Raw genomic sequence first — 22,546 nt, 5'->3', positions numbered from 1 at the left:
CCCCTAACCCTAACCCTAACCCTAACCCTAACCCTAACCCTAACCCTAACCCTAACCCTAACCCTAACCCTAACCCTAACCCTAACCCTAACCCTAACCCTAACCCTAACCCTGTTTGGGTTGTCATCTGTTAGGCATGCTTCATGTTTCCTCACTCATCTACATGGCCCGAAGGGTTCAACCCTTGTATTGTACTAATCAATTCATGTTTATCTTCATGTCCTCATGAAGGGAAGACTTCAAGGTGCCATCCAGTCTTGGAATTATGTTTGTGGCTATTGTATTTGTGTGAGGGATATTTGTACAATTATGGTCCCCTAATAGACCATTGGGCCCTTAGCCCACTGCTAGGGTAGGGCTTAGGGCCCTGACTTGTAACCCTGCCTTGAAGCCGCAATCCGCTGTTTCAGTTAACTTCGAGTGGAGCAACCCTGAAAGTGCATTCAACACGGTCCATGAAAGTCAGCCAATGGTTTATATACATACAGAACCACTAAATAAGAGGACATCATGCATGAAGGATCGAATTACCGGAATCTTTGGTACTCGTCATCTAGGGGTTATTTACAGCATTCTCGGCTGTTCCGTTCTCGAAGAATGCACGCATATTTCCCAATATCTCTAATTCGGCATCGTGTACGACCCTCTGAGTCCCACCACCATGATGGGGCAGGACCGTACAACGCTCACAGGAAAGAAGTTCCGGATGAGGATGAGGTTCGTTCTCATAAACGTCGAGGCCGGCTCGAGCAACGTGGCCGGACTTGAGCGCTGCAACAAGAGCAGGTTCGTCAATTACTTATCAAATCTTGTCAGAACATGACTCTCATCTAACCAATTAGTCATACCTTTTCCCCGGGAGGTGTTGACAATCATCACGCCTTGTTTCATCCTGGAGAACTCCTTCTCGCCGATGAGATGAAAAGTATCCGGAGTCAGGGGACAATTCAGGGAAATAACATCTGCCGTAGACAGTAACTCTTCAAAAGAAACGTACTTGGCCCCGTTTTCCTCTAATGTACAATGAGATTTTAGTGGCGATTTCGGGTGAACCACATACCGGCCTCGGGTAGTTGTCGCCTATTGCTGTAAATGACCTTGGACCCGAATGCTTGGATTTGGTCGCGAACAATCTGCCGCCTAGGTCAGACGCTAGATAATACTTCCACGAGGATTGCTCACCCTGCCGATTGTTCCCATGCCAACAATGCCAACAACCATATCGCGAGTGTCGTTTGTAAGACCTGCACCGCCTTTCCATTCACCTCGACGTGTGCTAAGTTCCAACTGGGATGTCCAGCGTACGCCTGTGTGAGATCAGGTCGATGTTTGTATGTGAAAGAGAGCTATTTCTCATACAATCAAGAATAAGCATGGTAGTCGTCGTAGCAGTTGGGCTGGGGGTGAAGTGAGCGTGCAGCAGATCACTTGCGAGCCAGGGCGTACTGAGAGACCGCATTGGGCGAGTTAACGTAGTAGGCACCGAGCTCATTTGTCACCCAATCCATATCAACGTGGTCAAATCCGGCACCATGACCGTTAATATACTTCAAGGATCCTTGCAGGCATCCTATGAGTTCTTCATTGACAAGTCCCTGCCAAACGGCACCAGGCATAAAGGCAATCGCATCGTACTTCCCCTTCGGCAGCTTGGGGAGCTCCTCGAGCAATTGCTCACGGGTCTCATCTCCGAGAAGCTGACAGTCATGTCAGTTCTGTGTCCAGTGAAGGCGCGCGATAGGTTCAGCGTACCAGCAGCTCATGTTTCTGCCCAAACTCCTTCCATTCCTCCGTCGCTTTGCGGATGTCCCCGGAAATAATAGCTGCGTGTTTCGACATGGCTGCAAATGGAACAAAGATGTCAGCTATTTGGGGCTATCTTTGGTCTGAGATAAAGAAGCAGATTGTCGGGGAAGAAGCGGGACAATGTGGGCGACATGGTAAGTAAACTATAAGGTGCGGTCGGTGTCCTCCACCCGGTCGTAACCAACCAAATTAGAAGGACCCTGCTCTGAACAAGTGACGTCGGAGACCCTGCCAAGTCGATTACTTCTAACCCATCTGACTTTCTATCTTCTAACTTTTACACAGACGGCGTGTTCACCGCGTGAGGGGCAGTACCAGTCTGCAGCCAGGTCCGAACATTGCCAAGAATCTCCAACTCCCCATCTAGCAAGACTCGCTGTGTCCCGCTTCCATGATGCGGGAATACAGTGCATTTATCTGATGTGAGAAGATATGGATGCGGATATGGCTCGTTCTCAAACACATCCAGACCGGCTCGGTCGACGTGCCCTGATTGTAGGGCAGCAACTAGGGCTTGTTCGTCAAGAACTGGTGCAAGGTCAGGCGCGACGCTGCAGGAGAAGTTCCAGGATACACTCACCTCTACCCCGAGAAGTATTAACAATCATGACACCTTTCTTCATCCTCGCAATCTCCTTCTCCCCAATGAGGGAAAAGGTATCCGGGGTGAGGGGTGTGTTCAACGAGATGAGATCGGCATCTTCAATGAGTTTGTCGAACGAGACGAAAGTCGCGCCTTTCTCCTCTGCGGCGACGTCAGACTTGGCCCAGAAAAAGAAAGACAAGTAGCACACCGTTGGGAGGCAAGCGGTTTCTTTGCGTGTAGATGACCTTTGTACCGAATCCTTGTATCTGATCTCGCACAATCTACATGAAAGGATCCGTTATCTTCCAACTGTCTCATACTGCGACCGCACCTTTCCGATTGTACCAAGCCCAATAATACCGACGACAACGTCTCGTGTGTCGGGTGAAAGCCCTATATTGTTCTTCCAGTCTCCTCGCCTTGTACTCGCTTCCATCTGTGTTGTCCAACGAATGCAGTCCAAAATTAGAATTGTAGTTGCGGTTGCGGTTGGACTATGAAGAGGTGAGACGGAGGAGGAGGTCAACCAAGCTATGCTCACTGGGATACTGCACCCGGGTTGTTCGTGTAGAACGCTCCGAGCTTGTGGGACACCCAATCCAGGTCAACATGATCGTAGCCAGCTCCCTGTCCATTGATATAACGCAGGCCGACGCCCTCAAATGCGCCCAGGAGCTCCCGGTTGACTGCCCCCTGCCAAGGACTCCCTCCCATGAACGCTATCGCATCATACTTACCCGTTGCTGCGAGCTTAGGCAGTTCGATAATGAGCTCGTCGCGCGTTTTGGTTCCCAGAAACTGTCTAGCTGTTAGAGATTTTGTTGGTGACATGATGATCTGATACCTACGAGAACCTCGTGCGTCTTTGCAAGCTCTTCCCATTCAGTTTTCGCTCGCTTGATTTCCCCCGAGACGATCACAGCGTGCCTCTCCCCAGCCGCTTTAGCAACACTGTTTCCCATCTGCGCTGGTCGTCGTTGCCAGATGAGCCGGACATATCAGAGATAACGCGGCAAGACTTTGCGCCTGGAAGCTGGAGAACGCGTCCAGATCAAGTCGCCATATGGTGCTCGGATTGTTCAAGGATACGCGCAATCCTGACGACTGATTCCGCCTCAAAGGGTGAACACCCTCCACCGAAGCCACGATCCCTGAGATTTGCAGACAGCCAAATATTGTAACGGTGCTACATTGATGGAATTTATTGCTACAATGGATTGAATGCTGGACTCGTCACCTCTCAGACATCTTCTTGTTTCTGTTGAAGTCGCCAAACTTTGACTGTCCCATCTCCACTCGCAGACACCAGCTCTCCAGCCCGCACTGGATGCTGCTCTACCCACGTTATGACCTTATTGTGAACTTTCCGTGGTGGATTTTCTCCCAGCGGTTTGCTCTGCTCATCATTCAGTTTTTGATTTACATTAGGCTTCTGAAGATGTGACCCACATCCAACAGATCCCACGCCCAGATGCGGCCGTCTTCGTCACCGCAGATAACACTTGCTTCCTGATGACCAAAAGCTGCGCGAGACCTATACTCTTTGTTTCGGTGGCCAGTGAAAGTCGCAAGTGCAGTGCCGGCACTATCGTCTAGCAGGATGACTTTACTATCAAGGATAGTAGCGAGGACCGTTTGTAAGTCAGCTGTGGGTAGGACCGATGTCACCGGGTCTACAAGAGATTATGTCAGAATCCGCGAGAGTCAGCGGAGTTGATTATCCACGTCCACATACATCCAAGATAGTCGGCCCGTAACTCGCCCTTCCTCATATCATATGTTCGCACGTGTCCGTCTACAGATCCGGTGTAGATCATATGCGACGCAACGTACACTGAAGTGACTGAATCGTGAGCTTCGTCGAGCGTTTGAATTGGAGTCCGGACGCCTTGAGCCCTTAGAGCGAAGAGATCAGCCTTCTAATTTGGACCGTTCGGAAATCCACCTACCTCAGATCCCAGAGGTTGACCTTTCCATCATATGACCCTGCGCATCGTGAGCCTAGGCTTGACGACATCGATGGACGAGACTCACCACTAGCAAGCACGGAGGCATCAGTGTTGAATTCTACTGCATTGATACGACCCATGTGGCCGGCTAGCCTGCGAATAGTCTGGCCGGTGCTGATGTCCCAATAAAAGACGCTCCTGTCACCTCCTCCACTGGCGAACTTGGAGTTGTCTGCGGTGCTGTTTAAGTCAGACCTGCACTGAGGAAGTATGCAGGATAGGACAACGCACATTGTCAATGACAAGACTTCATATCCATGTCCCTTGTAAGTCTTAATCTCTGTTCCCTGCTCCGGGTTGAATAGGCGAATGGTACGATCTTGACCACCAGAGAGGATGTATTTTGCTGCTCCCTTTGCATAACGAACCACATGTACGGGCCCAGAGTGTGCGTCGAAAGTATGGTGGAGATACCTCGGAGTTGGCGGTGGTCCTTTTGCATATGCCATAGCCGATATCACCCGATCCCAAGTATGAGAATTTTCCTAGTTAGGCAGAGGGTTGATATGAGCAACTGAGATGGCGCATTTCGTTATGTTTTTTTTTCAGAAGCGAAACATGGGCAATGGTTCTAGGTTTTCAGGGACAAACAAAGCGCCCAGGCCGTGCGGGGCCTCGCCGCCACCGCCTCTTCTTCGGTTTGTGATTGGCTGAGAGGTGAGTGGCGATGAAGTGGGTAAGCCCTTGCCATTTTCCCCAGCTGAATTTCATTGGGGGGGGAAGCGCCTGTGAAGGGGGAGCCTGTGCTCCCCGTTGTTATCAATCACCCCGCCCCTTCTTCCGAACGCGTCACGTCACGGCTGGACCTCCCTCCAGGGTATCGGTTCTTCACACGACTGTAAACGTGTATAAACCCAGTGGGGCAAGACAGCGTACGATGTCCATCCCACCACCCTCTTCACAAATGGCTACCACCTCCGACTCTCCAGGTAAGCAACGTCTGACTCCTCAACAAAGTTAGTTCATGCTCTGTATACAGAAACTATCCGTCTACTTGCCCATGCTTTGAAGAACATTCGCGCAACCCCACCCCGTATCATTTCATCCCCTGCTACGTGCGCTGGCTGCTTCCTTTAGCGTCTGATGTACCCCACGCTAACCATCAATCAGACAACCCGCAAGAGCGAGCGTAGCGATTATCGTCCGCGTCCGCCCTCCTCCTTCCGCATTCATCGCTCCTCCCGCTCAGCCAGTCACCTTGCAAAACTTCTTCTCTCAGCCATGGGTCAACCATCCACAGTCACGCGCCGAAGTCCTCTTCTTGCCTCGCACCGACACGCTCGCCTTCCCTGGAGGGAAGCAGCATACAGAAGATGAGGGCTCCCTCTACACCGCTATGCGAGAGTGCTGGGAGCAAGTTGGCATCGACCTTGCCGATTCGAAGGAGTACGAATGTGTGGGCCAGATGGACGATCGGGAGGTGACGAGCAAGCTGGGAAAGCGCTTGTTGATGGTGCTCACCCCTTTCGTCTTTCTGTGCCTAACACCGGATGGTGGCCAGGTTGACTTCGGTGAAGTGAGTGCATATATGCGCAATTTTCATGTGTTATCGTACTCACGACGCACACCCAGGATGTTGAACCCGACTCGAGGGCGTTTTGGATCCCTCTTTGCCTTCTTGCGACACTCACCCCGACCATGGGCACCATATCCCTGGACGTCGCTTCCCGCATGGCACCGCAGTCCCGCATGATCCGGCTTGCTCTACGAACAATCCTGCTAGGAGGACAGATGCACTTTGGCGCCATTGTCGTCTCCTCGCAGCAAGTGACAATCGTTCTTCCGTCTGCCGGAGAGAAGGGTAAATGCCGTGAACTCGAGCCAACGCAGCAACACGGTTTGCACATTGAAGAGCTACGAGTATGGGGAATGTCGCTTGGAATGACACTCGACCTCGTTGCCCAGATGCGTGCAGGCACGACCGACCTCTCCTTCCCACGGCCGCTGTCTATGTCCCTCACCTCCATCTTCCCCCGATTCGATATGCCGGACGTCAACTTCTGGCTCTGGGCCTTCGGAAAGCGGTACCGCAAAGTCATCCGCGGATGGAAAGAGAGCTATCGTACAATGGGCGCGCACGATCGGAGGATCAATTGGTCTGGTTCAGCTCTGGCGAACTTCTATGCCAGCGTGCGCAAAGCGTTGATTATGACGATTGTCTTCAGGGTGTTTTGGGTACTTGTGGCTTTCATCGTCTGGATCCGCTGGTAGGTGTCATCCGGTATTCCTCCTGCTGTTACCTGTTGTGCAATTTCCTTTCCTTGCGGTGTCTGTTCTGGTTTCTGTTTTCATGAACCCTCGTAAACGATCATGCGATACTGTGTTTCTATTGTGATGGGTACTATTTTCATCACCCCCTGTCAATCTCCCAAAATGTATATAGACCCTGCAATCCATTCAACCCGTAGATCCGCCCACAATCGGGTTGCTGTCTTGCTAGAGTCAGCAGGATATGTTACCATGTGCACGGGTATGCTACATGTATTCGCATGTCGTGGGAAGATGAGAGAGCACAGAAGTGTTTTCGAACGACCACCCTCAAAATTCCCGTAGGGTTTAAAATCTTCCAGGCACAGAAGCAACTTTTCTGTCGGCGTAGAAGGTGATAACTGCGGCTGTAGGCTGATAAAGAACCATCAAGCAAAGGACAGAATCGGGTATCAGAATATCGAATTACCGAGCTACGTGTCGATTGGGGCCTTGTAAGTCACAAGCCCAGTTGAGACCCTTCAAGTGCTTGCTAATACAATCTCTGAATTGACAGTACTCAGTACTAGTGTACGTTACGCTTCTATCCCTCACTTGAACTCCAGAACGCTGTGGCGTGACATTGCCGGTTAAGACCCCGCATATGACGTAGAGGGCGTCCGGGGTAATTCATTCCCCCGCACCCGTCCCCTGCACAGCGTGTCCTTTGTTTCACGCAAACCCGCGCTGTGTATTCAACGCTGGGACATGATCGGCAGCCATCATCAACATACCCAGCTTTGGGCATCTTCTCTCGATTCACGTGAGACGAATTCTGTCAATGTCCAATCTTCTTGAGTCTACCAGAAGAACGATCACCAGTCGTCTGGTTCGAGCTTCTTTCACGTTGACCCGACCGCCTTCTGGAATGTAGTCACCAGATACTCCGAGATCGACGATCGGTCATCGATTACAGGGGTTTATCATGCGGAAATGAACCATTGACATGCATTACGCCCGTCCCACACGCTGGGCTCTAGCATAAAAAGGCCCAGGCATCGTCATCCTCTCACGACGACCCCTCGCCTTGGACCTGTTCTTGTTTCTTCTCCAGTCCACTCTCGCTGTCTACAATGTCCACTGCTGATCTCGAGAAAACCCCGCACGCGATCGAGGCTGTGGGAACAGAAGGGACGAACAACGGGAACGCCTCACCGGCCTACCATGCTGTTGGCGAGAAAGGTAGCGACCAGCAAGTCGAAAACGTTCTCGAACACGAGTTGACCGCTCACCTTGAACTACTCGATGCGGCACATCAGAATGGACGTCTTGTCGTCGAGATCGAAGAAGCCCGGCGCGAATATGGCGCGCATGTTGCGGTAAAGTTCAAGCTTACTCCAGATGGCAAATATATTCTCTGGCCGCAGCCTACGGAGGATCCGCGTGACCCACTGAATTGGTCGTGGAACAAGAAGATGCTTACACTCGTGGTCCTGACGATGGCCTCGATCGTCCCTGACTTCAACTCGAGCATTGGAATTGCGTGCTTGTTTCCACTCGCAGAACAAGTTCGTAATCTTCCAGCCGGGTGATCCACGCATGCTAACTGTGTTGTAGTTCAATACCACTGTGAACCATGTCAAGTATGCGCTTTTGCTGAATGGACGAAACTTCCTCTGACGATGCAACAGCAATTTGACCTCGAACTGGTCCATCTTTCTGTTGGGCCCGGGCGGTGTAGTCGCCGTGATTCTCGTCAATGGTATGCACCGGCTCTATCCCATGGGAAACACTGGCAGTCTACTGAGATTGGACTGCAGTAATCGGACGTCTTCCTATCTTGTTCTGGTCCCAAATCCTCGGAGTTGCCTTCCTGATCGGATGCACCGTGGCCCCAGATCTGGCGACCGTTGCTGGTATGCGATGCCTCAGCGCCTTCTTCAGTACAGGTGCGCCTCGGGCACTCTTACTTTTGTGAAAGAACTAAACGGGGTTTGCAGCACCCCAAGTCACTGGTCTATTCATCGTGCGCGATATGTAAGAGTATAGTATGGCCTTCTGAGACCCGGTCACTGACATCCACATTTAGCTTCTTCTTTCACCAGGTAAACACACTGCCCATCGAGTCTAGAGCGCCGATTGATCAATAATCAGGAAGCTCGCATGCTGAACGCCTGGGCATTCGGATTCGTCGTATCCCCTTACTTGGGTACTCCGTCCATCTGCTGTGTCATTCCCCAGTTTTGACCATTTTCAGGACCGTTCCTGTTTGGGTTCCTGGTTCAGAGACAAACCTGGCGCTGGGCTTATGGAATTGGTTGCATGTTAGTAGAAGGTCAGGTTTTCAGAGCCTTGCTAAACAACTCCCAGATATGAGGGGATTGTTGTTCTTCTCATCGTCCTGTTCGTCGAAGAAAGTCGGTAGCATTATTTCCAGTGCCTACCCAAATGCTGACAAAACTCCAGCATTGTACGAGCGCGACAGCAAAGACCGCCCTAAGATCGAGACGGGCATGTGGGCGCGCATCAAGGCACTGGTTGGCATTACTGGATATCAGCGTCGGCACTTTCATATGCCCTTCTGGACCTCATTTTGGAGGCCCTTCCTTGTAAATTTCCAACCTCAAGAAATCCTTTCGTGGGTATGCAACTCCGCGTCTCTCAGGTGGCTAACGCTAGTTGCAGTCTTGCCTACGTCGCTCTGAACTTTGCATGGTAAGTCCACATAAGAGCAGTCTGCACCTTGTCTTCTAACACCCAGCGCAGGGCAATCGGTTCGCCGCCTGTCTACCTCCTGATGCACTACAGTTGACAATGACATTCTCCCCGTAATTAGGAATCAACACCACGTACAGCACCTTCCATCTTCCAACAGCCAAGCAGCTAACACCTCCCCCAGACTAGTGGTCTTCTTGCAGTCTCCTCCGCCATTAGGCTATTCGTTCTCTGGTGGGTCTCACATCTTCCCACATCAACTATTTTCACGCGTTGCTCTCAGGGGACGCTGTCGCTGTATTCTATCTGACTCCCATCATTGCAACGGTTTTGGGAGAAATTGTGTCCCATTACCTGCAAGTAAGTGTTCGCCCGACCTTACCCATTTATTAACCCCCCCTGACTTCTTGAAGGATTTCTTCACAAATCGATATATTCGGCGCCATAATGGTGTTTTTGAGCCAGAAGCACGACTTTGGATGTGTTACATCGGCTCGACACTGAACTTCGCAGGCTTGATGTGCCTTGGTGGGACATTACAAAACCATGCTAGCATTGCCGGTCCGTCGCCCAAACTCTCATGCTCATGAAACCCAAGTGAATAACGGTACACATAGGCTTGGTGTTTGGATGGGGCCTATTCACACTTGGCATGATGATCATTATCTCTGCTATGTACACCTACATGTCCGATGCCTTCCCTGCATATCGTAAGTGATATGCCCTTCTGACAGAGAAAACATTGCTGATACATGCGCTCATACAGAGGGTGAAGTCAGCTGGTAAGATTATCGACACCCAGTCTCGTCTCTCTCTCACACCATCTAGCCTTTTCAATCTCTGGCGTACCTTTGCAGGGTTTGCAGTGGCGTACTTCCAGGTTCCATGGTCAGAGAAATCAGGCGCACTAGTCGTATTTGGGTGTGAAGCCGCCATTGTCGTCTTTATTTTTGTCGCAGTTGTGCCCATTTTGCAGATCTGGGGCAAAGCCATACGAGTGAGTATGATAATCGTACTTGCTCTGGTGGCGACGAACTTATATGTATGGTAGACCCGCTTCTCCAGCCTAAGTGGACATTGAAGACGTACCACCATCGAACACTGGATTGGCGCCGCAGAACTTTCTATCTCTCAAAGCCATGTACTTTGCGTTGAATATAATCAGGTACAAGAATGATGAAGTCATATATGGGACACAGCTACAACAGAATTCAAGAACGCTACGGATGTCCATATCGCGTCTGGTAAGCTAAGTTTTGTTATACGTGAGTGAAGAAAAAAACAAGAACAAACCAAAAATATATGCACAATGAAGAACAACAGCTTGTTACAGAATTAATGTTCAACCCTTCAGACTGAACCGTGAAGGACTCCCTTTCGACGGTGTCTGTACCTTACTCAGTCCGCTCATGGAAATGCTATTTCGTGGCGGTGTTTGACCACCTGGACTGCTGCCAGGTGAGAATTCAAGCCGTACATGCAATTGGCCTTCAGGCGAGAGTTCAACCCAAGTATCGGCCGTGGAGGCAGTAGCTATTTGGGACCAGATCTACTGATTGTCAGAAAAGGGACAAATATTGCACGAGGAAGCACTTACATCTACATGTGCTTCCGCCAGCTCCTTATCTTTCCCGATCGTTCTGTGATCAAGCACCGTCAGGCTTAATGTCTTGATAGCTGAGGTGATCATGAAGGGAAAAGTCTCGTCCCTGATATGTTGTCAGTTTAATCACAAGACCCCAAACTAGTTGACATACCATTCTGGTGAAGTCCCCTTGGCATGCTTTGTTTTAAACTCTTTCTCGGCGACACGCAAATGCACTTCAGGCTTGAGAGAATCACTGCCTGCCAGACCCTTCGCGCTAACGATGCGGACCCGGAGATATCCTGTTTGTGAAGGGCCATCCATACCCACAGCTTCTCGACCAGCAAGCACGGAGGCTAGTACGGGAGCCGCGGCCATACTGGCTGGGACTGCGCTAGCAGGTGCAACTTCTTCTTCGGTGATTACGTTGCTGTTGTCCTTGTCCTTTCGGCGAAAGATGTTGGTCGCTTTGCTGACTCCAGCACCAATCCCGGACCCCACGTCGCTGATGCCATGCCCAATGCCGCTGCCCACTCCAACGACACCCCCAGCAATGCCAGCAATTTCAGTTACCCCTTGCCCAACACCAGTGACAATGGCACGTCCCCCGGCAAGTGGCATAGTGCCAACACGCGTCATTGCTCTCCCAACGTCACCAAAAGTACTCGTAGGTTGCCGTTGACGAGCAATGATTTGAGGAGTGAAAAGCAGTCGAATCTTGATCTCACCAGAATTTCCATGCTTGTCATCGGCAATGGGGATTGACACTTCAGATGCAACAAAAGGCTCCAGGCTGGTGATGTCAACGGCTCCCTCCCCGAGTGTTCTGTCGTTCTCAATCTGGTTCCAGTCGAATACCTCAAGACTGAATTGGGCGTCCACCCGAGACGTCTACGAGAACTCAGATATGTCACAGATTTGGGTCAACAGACTTACCACCATCATACTGAAATTCTCGTTCCACTCAGGCTTAAGGGTCTTTTTCTTCGTCTCGGATTTATGGACCCTCTGTCCGTTGAGCTTGAAGACGACGAAAGGATCGGATGTACCGCGACGGTCAACGCCGCGGATATTATCTCCGTACAACAAGGTGACCGAAAGGATGCCCATATCTGCTTCTGCGTCAGTTTTGTCGCCGTCGTGCACCAACCTACTACGCACTGTTGACGCTCTCGCGCGGTTCCAGGACAACATGTACCGGAATATAGCGCGTTTGAATCTCCACTGTGCTCTTGTTGCCACCATTCCGAGTTAGAGTGAATGTTGATGGCTTGTCCTGTTAATTTCGTTGATTAAATTACTGTCATGATACCTGGGCTTACGAACCAAAGTCATCTCCAAGAACTTCTTGGTGTCCATTTTCAGCTCGGCGACAATCTCTTCCTTGTCTCCTTCGTCGTTCTGATTGAGGCGGAGACACAGCTGACTGAAATCGAGCTCCTTGACGAAGCCTTCGCCAGCTTGTTCCCACCTAGCATGGGGGCTTCGAGGTTGGATGGTCCCAAATGCTGGCCAGTAGCTCTCATCTAAAAGAATCTCCAATCGACTCTTCCTGGCAAGGTGGCCGGAAATGACGTCGAACGCAATGATGCCAGATTCTATGCTTTGGTTAGACGTTGCTTGGTAGGCAAAAGCGAATGCTTACGGCTCTCAAGAACCTCCTTGGAAGTCATCTCAACCCCTTCATCCACACGCGAGTCATCATCTGACCTGACACTGTCAATCGAAGGTCCCCGTTTATGACTCTTCACAGCTGCACTATCGGAATTGACTTGAGGGGTTGCTGGCGTTATGGTGATCTGGGCAGTGGGAGCAGGGGGATTCACTGGGGAGCCACTGTGCTCACTTCCATCGGTGTCTGCACTTCGAGGAGTCTTCACCACAACACCGTCTGCATTCTGAGAAGCGTTGGCCTGAGCAATGTTCTCCTGGATCTCATTGCTCTCGCCTTTGAAAGTGGCGTTTTTGAGATGGACGCCTGGCAGGAATTCGGCTACATAAAATAGCTTCCCCTTGAACGCGCTCTTTCCTCTGTCCAGGCGGATCGGCTCTGCGAATGTACGTTTTCCCTTGGACTTGTAAGGGATGCGAGAATCGCCTCCCACAGAAGCAAGATCGGCAATCTTGAGCTCAACGGAACCTAAAGAGCGATCCTAGGTTCGACCTCAGTACTGATTGGGTGGAACAAGAGAGGTAACTGTACTTTGGTCAAGTTCTGATAGTCCATAAGCTCCAGCATCAGACTCTCCCGCAGTTGATGCACTGGGACGTAAATGATCTGGTCCCACTCGGGATTGAGGTCTGGTACGATGGTTACTTGCGGGCGCGGTCTGGGTACAACTCACGCTCACTGTTGTTCACGACTTCGGTGCGAACCTTGATCACACCATTCAGCATGACCCGAACATAAGGGTCGCTCTTGCCGCCCATGAGTGCCTCGACGTTCTGTACCTCACTGGCCTTCTGAATCCATAGTCTGACGACGCCAATAGGAGGCACGTAAGCACTTGCTCCTTCGATGCTACCAGCCATATTGAGCGGTTTCCATTCTGCGCTCATGCGTAACCAGCCGGTCTTGCAGTTTACCAGAGGGAAGCGATCACGCTCTGCTTCTCCCGCTTTCAAGAGGTCATCAACGGTGATGCTGAGGCGACCGACGACAGGGTCAGAAAGGATGTCACGGTCGTCAATGATTTCGACACCGATCAAGGCGTTCCGCGCATGCCGATCGTGAACAAGCATCTCCTTAGGGGCCTCCCACACAGGATTATTGGTGCCCTTGGCGAGCTTTGTTCTGAAAATTTCCTGGCCACCGAGGAGCAGCTTTGCATAGGGGTTGAGTTCGCGGACAGTAAGCCCACCAGATTTGGAGGTGTCCAATTTTTTGGCCTGATGTATCGTAACACGAAGGATACCAGTTTCTAGAAGCTAATCAGCACAATCATTCTTGTAACAAAACAGCACATACTTGTGTCGGGCAAAGGCTCTAGCTCCCCGTCTGGCCCCTTCTGGGGCTTCAGGACAGGGAAGAAGGAACTGTCATGAATTGAGAAGCTGGAAATATCCGACTGAATGATGACTTACACGTCGAATTGCAGCTCGCCTCTTACCTGTCCATCACGCATGATCTTGCCCACAATCTCATCCTGTTCGACATCATCCTGCAACGATTCCATAGGCCAAGTCACGGTTCCTAGGTTCATGTCCTTCCTGTGTTCGTTATAATCCACGACACCGAGTGTGAGTGGCTCCCTGAGCGAGTTAATCAGCAGGAATTTGATCTCGCCCCAGTATGGGTTATATGTAGCCGGTTGGTACTTGGTGCGTGCCAATTCCTCGCGCTCGTTGATGGACAGGGAAACGTAGGGATCTGGGGCGCCCCCAGTGACCTTGACACCCTTGATACCGCGCGCGGAGACGACGCGGACTTGTAGGACACCGATGGCGGTATCGAGAGGAGCGCCCGATAGTAGCTGGGCAAGATCCAGCACATAGGCGTTGGGAGCATACATCATGGGACCGAGGATGGAGTGAACCATATCGCGAATACCAGTGCGAAGACCGGGGATCTATGGAGGGAAGAGATCAGCAATTGCACAACCACATAGTGATTATACGCACGAAGCCGATGTCAAATCCAAACGTCTCCCCACCGATCGGTTTCAGCTCAAAGTCGAAGAAGGGCTTCTCGAGGAAGCTGATCTCCAGCCTTTTCGCATGAGGGGGCGTAGTCATGAGATCAAGCTTGATCTGCACATGTACGCGGAACTCGAAGTTCTCCAACAGGATGGGGAGCTTGACCTTCGCAACAGACTTGCCGACAGTGATCTCGAATACGATCTTTGGGTTGACGCGATCCGCCGCTTTTCTGAGTGATGTGTTTGAGGCGTCATTTGGTGTGAATGACAACTTCCACTCCATAAGCACAACGTCGTCCTCCGTCTTCGGGTAGGTCTTGACCATATCAATGCGCGGTGCCTTATTACCTAAGATGAACGTGGTCAAGTGCATTGATTCGACCATGGGCGGCGTGTTCACCGCGAGTTGCGCCTCCACTGACTGAACCACCGTGGTACTGAGCACGTTCTCGTAGATGAGCCAGAACCGCTCGAGGAACGAGTTGATCCATTCGGCACTCTCCGGCTCGACCGGGGCGCGGTTCTTGACCAACTCGCGACGAATATCATCTCGGGCACGCCCGCGCATGCGTTCGTTCGACACGGAGTAGTAGGTTCCACAGGTGGCCATGAGGAGGAAAATCCATCCCCATCCGAGGTGCAATATTGTCAACAGGTGGGTAAAAGCCACGGCCATAACGATGACGGATGCATCCCAGTACCATGCACCATAGAACTCCTCGGGGATGTACTGCGAGAGGAGGCTGGGGGGCTTCGGGGGGGCATTCAGGATATCCTGGGTTGTGAGTGCACCCGGCCTGTCGATACCGCCGCCCTGCCTCCACCCGACGCGATACCATTCCGGGATCTGGAAGACGTCGCCGACCCCACCGGGCATCTCCTTCGGTTCGGCGGCGACGACAGTCTTGTCTTGCTCATTGGTCTTGGCTACATCGTCTATCGTAATTGTCGGTCTCACAGCTGCGCTCTTTGCAGTAACAGCAGGGATCTCTGAGGTTCACATGAGTGATATATGCGGATACAGAAGAAAATACACGCACCCGCCGCCTTCCCGTTGGGGCTCTTGATCAATCCCTGCGCCTGTGCTTGTTTCTTGGGTGCTGCAGCCTTCTGCTCTGGTGTTGACTTTGGATCAAAGGTGTAGACGGCGGCACCCTTTTCGGCGTCCTTCACGATCCCGTTCACGACTGCAGCGGGATCCGCGACCTGTTCAGGTGGTGTGACGGTGACCACGGTCGGTGGGGTTGGGGTCACAGAGTCCTTGGCTGCGTGAGTCGCCATTGTCGGCGACAACTGCGAACGGGGACGATGTGGTAAGGAAGAGAAAGGAAGATAACAAGGAGGGATCAATTGACGCTGAGGGTGTTAATAATCTCGCCTCGATCCTGCCCTCTGCACGGTGGACGATGGCATATACCCTTAGTGGGCGCGTCGATCTCGGCGCAGTGACGCTGTTGACCTTCTTCTTTTAGCAATTCTATTCGCTTCCGCTAGCTCACGGCCACACATCGACGTCAACGCCGCGCCAACGTGCGATGCCGCCGATTCGGCTTAGGGCTTCCACAACAAGTAGCGCAATTTGCCTTAGACCATTCCGCAGACCACAAATCTTCCACACCTCCAAAAGGATAACACCGTACTCCATTCAGTAGCGGCGGCTGGCCACCTGCACTTTTGTTTTGTGTACCGCTAATTCGGAACTGGAAAAGCCATTTCCGAACTCAGGAACAGCCCTAATTTTAACCTCAAACACGTTCAGGAGGATCTATTTTGACTGCGGCTTCTGATTTTCTTAAGCTTCCTTCACCCCACCTACCATGGTTTTGTCTACCTCCAGGACATGGCTTCTTATTGGCTGCGTTTGCGGCGCGAATGTCCTTAATGTTGGCGTCTTGTTTAGATACTGTTGTTTGTTTTGTGCTCAGACGTGGTGACAGAACTTTCTCCAGGGGGCACTGACTGTCTCTTTGTCAACCATTCAGCAGAGTTTGAATATCTCGGAGCCGAATTTACAATGGTGCTTATCCGCATATGCTTTAACTTTTGCTTGTTTCCTGCTTCTCAGCGGTACTTATTCGGCTATCTACCCGACGCCGATCTTGTCTAAGACTACTACTTCTAGGAAAGGTAGCGGATGTTCTGGGACGTCGTCTCCTCTTCGTGCTTGGTACGGCGTGGATTGCAATTTTGTCAGTTTCGAAGGATGACCTCGATATTTGTCAACGCTGATATGTTGTAAAGGAGCATCGCCGCCTCCTTCTCTCGTAATCAAATCTCTTTCATCGTCCTTAATGGATTGATGGGTCTGGGCGCCGCTGCCAATACCCCAGCCGGTATAGGCATCTTAGGTTCGACATTGTCCGCTGACGTGAAGTCGATGGCTTTCGCTGCAGTGGGAGGTGCGGCCCCTATTGGCTACATCACTGGGCTTTGCCTCGGTCAGTTTATTCCTATGAGATCGAAATCTATATCTGATATATGCAGGGGGTATCCTTTGTGAGACATTTGCATCCTGGCCATCGGTCTTCTGGATCGAGAGCGCACTCGCTACAATCTTCAGCCTTATGTCATGGTTTTGTATCCCGTCGGATAGGGGCGAGCAGTATCATGAGACGATGATGAAGCTGTTGGGCCGTATCGATTGGGTCGGCGCTTCTTTAAGCACATTGGGTTTTGCTACCCTCATCTTCTCATTAACGTAAGCTTTAGATTGTCCCATTCCATTGAAATCTAATAACTGTCTCCAGCGATGCGCAATCCGCTCCCGGCGGCTGGTCGACACCGTACATTCCCGTCCTGCTAGTGCTCTCTGTCATTCTCCTGCTTTTGTTCTTCCGCTGGGAGGTATACCGCGAACGAACCGGTGCGGCGACCCTTATGCCTCCAAGTCTATTCAAGAGCCCAAACTTCGGAATGATCCTAAGCATGGTATTCTGTGCCTGGTGGGCTTTCAATGCAATGACGTACTTCGCAACAATCTAGTACGCCGTTCTCTTTCCACTCTAAAATATTCTCAACTGCTTGTTCAGCTATCAGCTTGTCCTCCAACTCTCACCCATTCAAACGGCTCTGCGTCTACTACCATTGGGCATAGCAGGCGTGGGAATCAACACCCTGGCGGGCTATCTTATCAGTCGCATGCGTCCAGTTTGGCTGATCGCGCTGGGCCTCATCGGAAGCCTCGCAGCGCCGCTCCTTTTTGCGTTCGTTCAGCCGTCGTTCAGCTATTGGTGGATAATGTTTTGGGTGATGCTGTTCATCGTTGGTGCGTAGTATGATGTCACCTCAGAGACATGACTAACCATTTTGTCAAGGTCCGGATGCCGCATATGCGGTATCGAATATTCACATCTCTGCCGCAGTCCCGGCACAGGATCAGGCACTAGCCGGAGGCATCTTCAACGTGACCACTCGTGTACGAAGCCTTCCCCGCATTCGCACCTGCATGCTCACCCTTTTTCCAGCTTGCCACAGCTCTTGGCATCGCCACATCTTCCGCAGTGGCTACCGCAGTGTCCAATGCGGCCCAACGCGCCGATGGAGACCTGACCCGTTCACCAAGTGCCCTTCTATCCGGCTATCATGCGGCCGCATGGGTGTGCTTTGGAATTGCGATGGTTGCGATGGTCATAGATCTCGTAGGCCTTAGAGGTCTCCCTATGATCCGGCCCAGCCAACCGGAACAGGCCATTGTAGTGAGCGTGGAGTTACAGCCTGTCGAAGCCCGACCATGAGACGTCGCCAATTCAAGAGCGAGCAAGTTGCAGTCAATTAAGGTTTCGGTACTTTCTCGTCATCGGTGATAGCATCGAACCATGCTGACTCACGACGACCGGCTCGTTCCATTGCCGGCATACGACTTCAACCGAAAGTTTGTTACGGGACCGTATGCAAGCGTATTCACAAGATATTATATTTAGTATATGTCCATGCGGTCTGCGTGCTTCAACCTGAAACACAGCTGACCTGAGCAAGGCGGCCGCCCGACTATGGGAAAGATGACCCAATCGGTTGACAGTCCGAAAACACAATTGGTTCTTATATCAAGGTCCGTTCGCTTTGGATCTGCCCGAGATTAGTCCACTAAACTCAACCAGGCTCAGGAGACCAATGACCCGGATCAACGGGCATCAATACCTGTGCCATTTGTGTGCGAAGATTTTCCTAAACACCCAGAGCACATTGATTATGTTTGCCGGAGTCAGCAGCCGATGGATCGGGGTACGGGAATAAACGGCGCAGTTCGCGTGGGGTCGAAAGAAGCCTCACCCCTTTGACGTCACGCGGTGGGGAGACTTCCCTGTCCTTATGTACCACGCTGCTCAGTCCGCCTGACCGGATGACACGTTGCGTTGTCGCCTTGAATTGGTGAGCGCACAGTTCACGACCTTTAGCAAACTAATGAATTACGAACAGAGAAGTTCGATCCGTTTTGCAATACATATCTACCCCACAACATGATTCATTCATTTCGGAAGTGCTCACTTTGGCGTGCGCCCGATCCTTATTCAAGAGATTGAGCATCCTCCAATGACTCGAAACTCCCCCTTGTACCTATAACAGGACAAGGGACCATCATTGTGCTGTTTTCCAGAATGTGTGCTTGGTCATGCGCACAAATCAACACCTGTCGGATTTTCGTTGCACGCCCCACCCGTCCGCCTCCGCTTTCCTCGGCAACAATGACGCCTCTTGTTTTGAGCAACGGTACCTTGGGGTCGAATCACGCCGCCGGCAGAGGCCTTCTTCTCAGCTGGAGCAGACATAAAGAGGTCGACAATGCCTGATTATCCCCGCTTTCCCCCGTTTGCCAACAATTCGTCTCACTCTCACTCTCTCCCGAGCCGAAAGCACTAACAGCCAACATGACGCAATCGGGTACACCCGATGAGGGCGATCTCATTGAAGGGCACGACCACACCGACCAGACACCTTACGAGAATGTCGATCTAAAGAACCACAAAACGCACCAGAACACTACGGTGTGGGAGGCCGATGAAAAGGGCCTCATGCACGGTGTAACCCGGCAAGTGACTATTGATGGCCGTGCTCATGAGGGTGAGCAAACTGTCACACGAGCATTACAATCACGCCACTTGCAAATGATTGCTATTGGGTGAGTCCACCGCTACTGTAGACAACGGATGACCGCTGACTGTAGTTAAAGTGGCACTATTGGCACTGGTCTCTTTGTTGGCTCCGGAGGCGCGCTTGCGACCGCCGGTCCTGTTGGCACTCTGCTTGGTTATGTCATTGTCGGCGCAATGGTGTACGCTGTCATGATTTCCCTCGGAGAGAGTACGTCAGGCCAACGTCCCTGATCCAGCAGTATCTGATTATGCATCAGTGACTACACTGTACCCCGTCTCTGGCTCTTTCACCCATTACGCAACCCGTTTCGTTGATCCCGCCCTCGGCTTCGCCCTTGGCTACAACTATTGGTATTCTTTTGCTGTCATACTTCCCAACGAGATCACTGCCGCGGCTATTGTCATTGGATACTGGAATCAAACCATCAATACTGCGTATGTCACAACCAATCGCATGCGTTGCTCTGCGAGCGTTCTGACATCGCTGTAGTGCATGGGTATCTATCTTCCTTGTGGCAATCATCGCCATCAATTTTGTCGGTGTTGCTGCCTATAGCGAGGCAGAGTTCTGGATGTCATTCATCAAAGTCATCACTATTGTTGGACTCATCATTATCGGCATTGTCTTGGATCTTGGCGGTGGTCCTAATCACGATCGTATTGGCTTCCGTTACTGGAAGAATCCTGGACCATTTAATCAGTTCAACGGTATTCCGGGTGCGACTCGCAGGTTCCTCGCCTTCTGGTCATCCTTCGTCCAGGCTGCATTCTCTTATCAAGGTACCGAAATCGTCGCCGTCACCGCTGGTGAAGCCCAGAACCCGACCAAGACTATTCCGAAAGCGATCCGCCGTGTGTTCTACCGGATCCTTTTGTTCTACGTGGGAGGCATCGCAGTCATCGGCCTTCTCGTCCCCTACACTAATGACCAGCTTCTCAATAACACAGGTACTGCCGCCGCCTCGCCTTTCGTCATCGCCATTGAGACAGCCGGCATCACAGCCCTGCCAAGTATCATCAACGCCGTCATCCTGTTCGCCGCCTTCTCAGCCGGTAACTCCGATCTCTACACCTCGAGTCGCACCCTCTACGCCCTCGCATTGGACGGCAAGACCCCGGCCTTCCTCCGCCGGTGTACGCGGCAAGGCCTGCCAATCTGGTGTGTAGCCATCACCTCGCTCTTTGGCTTCCTCGCCTACCTCAACGCGGGTGCCGCCAGCGCAGGGACCGTCTTTGAGTGGTTCGTCAACATCTCCACCGTCTCTGGTCTCTTCGCATGGGCCACAATCTGCTTCTCGTATACCTGTTTCTTCAACGCGGCCAGGATCCAAGGTTTGGATCGTAATACACTGCCCTATAAAACCCCTTTCCAGCCATACGCCGCCTGCTTCGGGTGCATACTCGCTCTCCTTATCATACTCTTCAATGGGTGGTCTGTCTTCCTAGCCGGAAACTGGAGCACGGCAACGTTCATAGCGGACTATATCGGTGTGCCGATCTTCGTTGGCTTTTACCTCTTCTGGAAAATATACCAACGGAGCAAGCTTGTTAGACTCGAGGAGATCGATTTGCTTCGGGGAGGAGAGGGGTGGACGAGAAGGAGGAAGAAGAATGGGTTCCGGTGAAGTGGTACGAGAAGGTCTGGGCTTGGTTAATGTGAGTGAGTCACATCCTGGCGGCTCGGTTAGGGCCGAAAGGAACGGAATTCTGTGTACTTGCTGGACTGTTTGCCTCTTTTTTGTTGGGAGGCACTATATCGAATGCCGGTTGATCCATATCCTTCCCCTACGCCCCTCCCCCCGGGCCGAATAGGCACATGAGTATTCAGGTGTTTGCATTGTGCCCACCGATGGGGCAAGTACGACGCGAAAGCGTCCGAGGAAGTAGATGGTCCGTGGCCAGTGCATGGTGCTCTGTGCCTGATGCCAGACTTTGAATACATTGACGTGCTTCGAACAATGTAGTAAGCTGTCCTCATTCCACTTCAACATTATTTCCTAACTGGTTGATCAGCCCTCAGCTTGTTTTCCAAGTCCCATTCAAATGGCTCTGCGGTCTACTTCCATTGGGCATAGACGGCGTGGGAGACATTACACTTGCAAACCATCTTATCAGCTGCATGTACCAAGTCCGTTGAGCGCCCTCGAGCTGATCTGAAGCCACGCAGCGCCCGTGGTATTTGATATCGGCCAACCTTCAGATAGCCATTTGTGGAAGCTGTTCTGGTTCATGCTGTTCACCACTGGTACGTGTTATCATAGCCCCTGAGAGCCGGAGACCTGAGAGTTTCAAAGGTCCAGATGCCGCACGTGCATTATCGAGCATGGCAAACCACCTCCACATCTCTGCTACGGTTCCAGTGTAGGAGAATGCGCTCGCTCTCAACACGATAGGAAGCCTTCTCCGCATTCATTCGTCTTGCTTCCTCCGCAGTGGCTATGGCGGTGTTGATGCGAACACCAATCAAGCCCTGAGCTGTCCACCGAGCGCCCTGGCAGGTTATCATGCGGTCGCATGGGCGCTACTTTGTCATTGTGATGGCCCCTTCATAGACATTGTTCACCTCAGGTGGAGTTGCAGCATATGGAAGCACAAGCTCAGCAGCAAGTTATCCGGGCTTGGGTACTTTTATGATTTCGGTGCTACCGTTAGAATCACGAGCCCAGGACGATCAATTGCTGGCATGTGATCTGGACCGAATATGTGTCTTGCGCCGTTCACGAACACCGCCGCAAGCGCATTTACAAGATATATTTAGTATGCGTACACGCATTCAAAACACAGCCAACTGAGGCTGCGAAACCGCGGAAAGATGCGCCCAATCGGCTATTGTATGTTGGGGGCGGTATTTCCGGAATGAACGATGTGTTATTGTCAAGGTCCGTCCGCTCTTGGATCTAGAGAGTGATGTTGAGCCACCAAAGCCACCA

At 51.7% G+C, this 22,546-nt stretch overlaps 8 protein-coding genes across 8 annotated transcripts; 4 read left to right on the top strand and 4 right to left on the bottom strand.

Moving 5' to 3' along the window:
• Positions 1–476: 476 nt before the first annotated feature.
• On the bottom strand, positions 477–1,675 carry DACRYDRAFT_84417 (uncharacterized protein). Its single transcript, XM_040776681.1, has 6 exons — positions 1,447–1,675; positions 1,360–1,397; positions 1,183–1,307; positions 1,061–1,133; positions 849–1,013; positions 477–798 (listed from the first exon to the last, which is right to left on the bottom strand). The coding sequence occupies exons 1-6, from the start codon at positions 1,614–1,616 to the stop codon at positions 554–556; spliced, it is 816 nt and encodes a 271-aa protein (XP_040624909.1). The 5' UTR covers positions 1,617–1,675; the 3' UTR covers positions 477–553.
• A 408-nt stretch (positions 1,676–2,083) lies between these two features.
• On the bottom strand, positions 2,084–3,453 carry DACRYDRAFT_119180 (glycerate-and formate-dehydrogenase; the record flags this gene model as incomplete). Its single annotated transcript, XM_040770732.1, has 6 exons — positions 3,241–3,453; positions 2,934–3,190; positions 2,724–2,886; positions 2,601–2,673; positions 2,387–2,551; positions 2,084–2,334 (listed from the first exon to the last, which is right to left on the bottom strand). The coding sequence occupies exons 1-6, from the start codon at positions 3,352–3,354 to the stop codon at positions 2,084–2,086; spliced, it is 1,023 nt and encodes a 340-aa protein (XP_040624908.1). The 5' UTR covers positions 3,355–3,453.
• A 179-nt stretch (positions 3,454–3,632) lies between these two features.
• On the bottom strand, positions 3,633–4,850 carry DACRYDRAFT_111523 (nuclear mRNA splicing protein; the record flags this gene model as incomplete). Its single annotated transcript, XM_040769253.1, has 6 exons — positions 3,633–3,788; positions 3,842–4,065; positions 4,128–4,288; positions 4,342–4,378; positions 4,427–4,581; positions 4,633–4,850. The coding sequence occupies 6 exons, from the start codon at positions 4,848–4,850 to the stop codon at positions 3,633–3,635; spliced, it is 951 nt and encodes a 316-aa protein (XP_040624907.1).
• Positions 4,851–5,305: 455 nt separating this feature from the next.
• Positions 5,306–6,816, top strand: DACRYDRAFT_96965 (uncharacterized protein; the record flags this gene model as incomplete). Its single annotated transcript, XM_040777413.1, has 4 exons — positions 5,306–5,330; positions 5,381–5,456; positions 5,512–5,917; positions 5,974–6,816. 4 exons carry the CDS (start codon positions 5,306–5,308, stop codon positions 6,610–6,612), a joined length of 1,146 nt encoding a protein of 381 aa, XP_040624906.1. The 3' UTR covers positions 6,613–6,816.
• Positions 6,817–7,721: 905 nt separating this feature from the next.
• DACRYDRAFT_111521 (MFS general substrate transporter) lies at positions 7,722–10,384 on the top strand (the record flags this gene model as incomplete). The annotated part of the gene is made up of 20 exons (XM_040769252.1): positions 7,722–8,156; positions 8,206–8,231; positions 8,280–8,350; positions 8,409–8,537; positions 8,589–8,625; positions 8,678–8,693; positions 8,743–8,797; positions 8,846–8,912; positions 8,959–9,005; positions 9,055–9,226; positions 9,274–9,303; positions 9,355–9,362; positions 9,425–9,437; positions 9,488–9,537; positions 9,587–9,663; positions 9,717–9,864; positions 9,921–10,013; positions 10,070–10,085; positions 10,132–10,300; positions 10,355–10,384. The coding sequence occupies 20 exons, from the start codon at positions 7,722–7,724 to the stop codon at positions 10,382–10,384; spliced, it is 1,689 nt and encodes a 562-aa protein (XP_040624905.1).
• Positions 10,385–10,470: 86 nt separating this feature from the next.
• On the bottom strand, positions 10,471–15,939 carry DACRYDRAFT_102247 (tricalbin). Its single transcript, XM_040767622.1, has 13 exons — positions 15,567–15,939; positions 14,510–15,516; positions 13,973–14,457; positions 13,857–13,924; positions 13,240–13,809; positions 13,092–13,189; positions 12,534–13,041; positions 12,215–12,486; positions 12,050–12,164; positions 11,825–12,000; positions 11,061–11,779; positions 10,901–11,012; positions 10,471–10,852 (listed from the first exon to the last, which is right to left on the bottom strand). The coding sequence occupies exons 1-13, from the start codon at positions 15,805–15,807 to the stop codon at positions 10,646–10,648; spliced, it is 4,578 nt and encodes a 1,525-aa protein (XP_040624904.1). The 5' UTR covers positions 15,808–15,939; the 3' UTR covers positions 10,471–10,645.
• A 401-nt stretch (positions 15,940–16,340) lies between these two features.
• On the top strand, positions 16,341–18,260 carry DACRYDRAFT_84404 (MFS general substrate transporter; the record flags this gene model as incomplete). Its single annotated transcript, XM_040776680.1, has 9 exons — positions 16,341–16,409; positions 16,464–16,593; positions 16,649–16,715; positions 16,768–16,964; positions 17,011–17,224; positions 17,274–17,507; positions 17,556–17,791; positions 17,841–17,941; positions 17,991–18,260. The coding sequence occupies 9 exons, from the start codon at positions 16,344–16,346 to the stop codon at positions 18,258–18,260; spliced, it is 1,515 nt and encodes a 504-aa protein (XP_040624903.1).
• Positions 18,261–19,371: 1,111 nt separating this feature from the next.
• DACRYDRAFT_24901 (amino acid transporter) lies at positions 19,372–21,572 on the top strand. Its single transcript, XM_040773909.1, has 4 exons — positions 19,372–19,642; positions 19,694–19,824; positions 19,874–20,051; positions 20,107–21,572. The coding sequence occupies exons 1-4, from the start codon at positions 19,392–19,394 to the stop codon at positions 21,239–21,241; spliced, it is 1,695 nt and encodes a 564-aa protein (XP_040624902.1). The 5' UTR covers positions 19,372–19,391; the 3' UTR covers positions 21,242–21,572.
• Positions 21,573–22,546: the final 974 nt, after the last annotated feature.

The sequence above is a fragment of the Dacryopinax primogenitus genome, assembly GCF_000292625.1.
Source record: "Dacryopinax primogenitus strain DJM-731 SS1 chromosome Unknown DACRYscaffold_21, whole genome shotgun sequence".
Taxonomy (NCBI): domain Eukaryota; kingdom Fungi; phylum Basidiomycota; class Dacrymycetes; order Dacrymycetales; family Dacrymycetaceae; genus Dacryopinax; species Dacryopinax primogenitus.
Note: the sequence above shows the minus strand (reverse complement) of the source record. Positions and strands in the feature narration are given on the sequence as shown.